The 2,022-nt window shown below is 37.0% G+C and overlaps 1 protein-coding gene across 1 annotated transcript in view; it reads left to right on the plus strand.

The window, feature by feature from the left end:
• LOC116094902 (zinc finger protein 883-like) overlaps positions 1 to 2,022 on the plus strand; it is a 19,077-nt gene that overhangs the window by 6,571 nt on the left and 10,484 nt on the right. The window contains exon 3 of the mRNA XM_031376290.1: positions 1,829 to 1,955. Coding sequence (XP_031232150.1) covers positions 1,829 to 1,955 — 127 coding nt within the window. The remainder of the gene's footprint in view (positions 1 to 1,828; positions 1,956 to 2,022) is intronic.

A 2,022-nucleotide genomic window follows, 5' to 3' on the forward strand; every position in this document is an offset into this window, starting at 1 on the left:
CTTGAGTATGCACTCAGTACTAGCTCACTGGCATTCATTTCTCACTTGTAGATTCCTGGATTCTTCCCTCTACTTTATTCCAGCACTCAGTTCTTTTCTCCCCCTTCATTTTGTGGCCCTGGGGCTGATGGTTGAAGGAAGAGCTGCTGGTCATCTGAAAGCACCAGAGAGGAAGGGTTTCTACCAGAGTGAAAAGGATATGGTGATAAATGAGAACATAGGATTGCCCTCTGCACTTTGACAATTTTGGAGGAGGGATGTTTCTGGAAGTAATGTAGATGTCTTTAATGTACATAAATTAGATATCTTATCCTTGTTTTATTATCAAACCAGCCTGGCAACTCTGAGCTGTCTTCTGGACTAGGCCTCAACCTTCATCCATGAAGACTTAAAACAACCTTAATATAGTGTCTTGAAGGTCTAGGATGTATCTTCTGGGGATAACTCTAGCACCCACTAAAGTGTCCATCAGAGCAAACTAGAAGCAGATAGTAGAACTAGTCCATGGGTATAAGTGTAGTTATTGATCAACTAATGAAATTGATCATCAAAAGAAGGAGAAGGTGGAAGAAGGAAGGGAGGAGGAAGGGGCGGAACAGGAGGAGGAGATGGATGGGGACTGGGTAGAAAGAAGATAGGCTGGAGTGGGAGGGCATGAGAGGATAAGGGAGGGTAAATAGAATCCAAGTACCTACATACATGTGAGGAAATGAAATCCATTGTGTATCATTAATATTTACTAGAATATCTGCCTGTTAATTTGCTTCTGTTAGGTATTTTGTCATAACAATCAAAGTAACTCACTTGTCTGTGGACATGAAATATAATTGTTATTTTTTCTACTATTCTTTTTATATGTCTATTACTCTTTTCAACTACTCTGAATGATATTTTAATATTTGCACTTTATTTTTGTTTTAATGTTCTTATTCTATGAATTCTAGACTGGCTAGGTTTGTATAAAACCCCAGCTTTAACATTTATGGATGATTGATAAAATGTCATAGAAGAGGAAAAACATCCCTGGTCTCATGGATTATTTGGGGGTTTTATGCATTAGTGTGTGAAAAACCCAGTGAATTTTAGTATATTTTAAATGATCAGAAAGGATCATTTCTGTATTGTTACTATAATAAAATGCAGATTCCTTAAAATTCTTTCAAATCATTAATGTGTTCTCTTAGTATCTGCCTTATTGCTGTTTGGTATTTTTTTGTTGTTTTAGGACCGCTAACATTGGCATTACCAGTGAGTTTGCTGTATCGGCAGAAATCTATGCTCCAGTTTTGAATTACTGAATTATAATATGTGATTTTAGGGCTGGTGTATAGCTTAGTTATAGATAACTGTGGTAGTATAAAGCACTGGTCTAACCCCCCCCCATGTCCCACCTCTCCAAAAAAAACAGGTAATAATGTTTCAAAAAGTCATACAAGTATAATTCTATTCAGAATTTATATTCTAATATGTCCCATCTATGGTAAATACTTTCCCATAGATGGGAAGTATACATGGTTTGTAAAGTACCTTTCTCAGATTGTCCTTTTCGTCTGAAAAATAGACATCCCGCATTAATATACAATTGAAAAGTGTAAATACATATGTTGATACCTTTACATTTAGTTTTTCATGGAGGTATAGTGTCTACTTCATCTTTACTCAAGAGCTAGTAATACATTAGAAACACCCCTGTGTTAAAGAGCCTTGGTGAATAGTTAGGATCACTCAGCTTAGGAGAAACACTCTTTCCTGACTCAGTTCATCCTGGCTCACATTAAGACCACAGTCACTGACCACATGACCATTATGCTGTGTATTCTTATTTCAGGAACAGTTGACCTTCAGGGATGTGGCCATTGATTTTTCTGGAGAGGAATGGGAGTGTCTGAACTCGGAACAGCAGAATTTGTATACGGATGTGATGTTGGAAAACTATAGGAACCTCATCTTCCTGGGTAAGGACAACCTCTCAACAGAATTTCTAACTTGGTACTAAAATTTGTTTTTCTTGTGTGATAGTTT

The sequence above is a fragment of the Mastomys coucha genome, unplaced genomic scaffold, assembly GCF_008632895.1.
Source record: "Mastomys coucha isolate ucsf_1 unplaced genomic scaffold, UCSF_Mcou_1 pScaffold17, whole genome shotgun sequence".
NCBI lineage: Eukaryota > Metazoa > Chordata > Mammalia > Rodentia > Muridae > Mastomys > Mastomys coucha.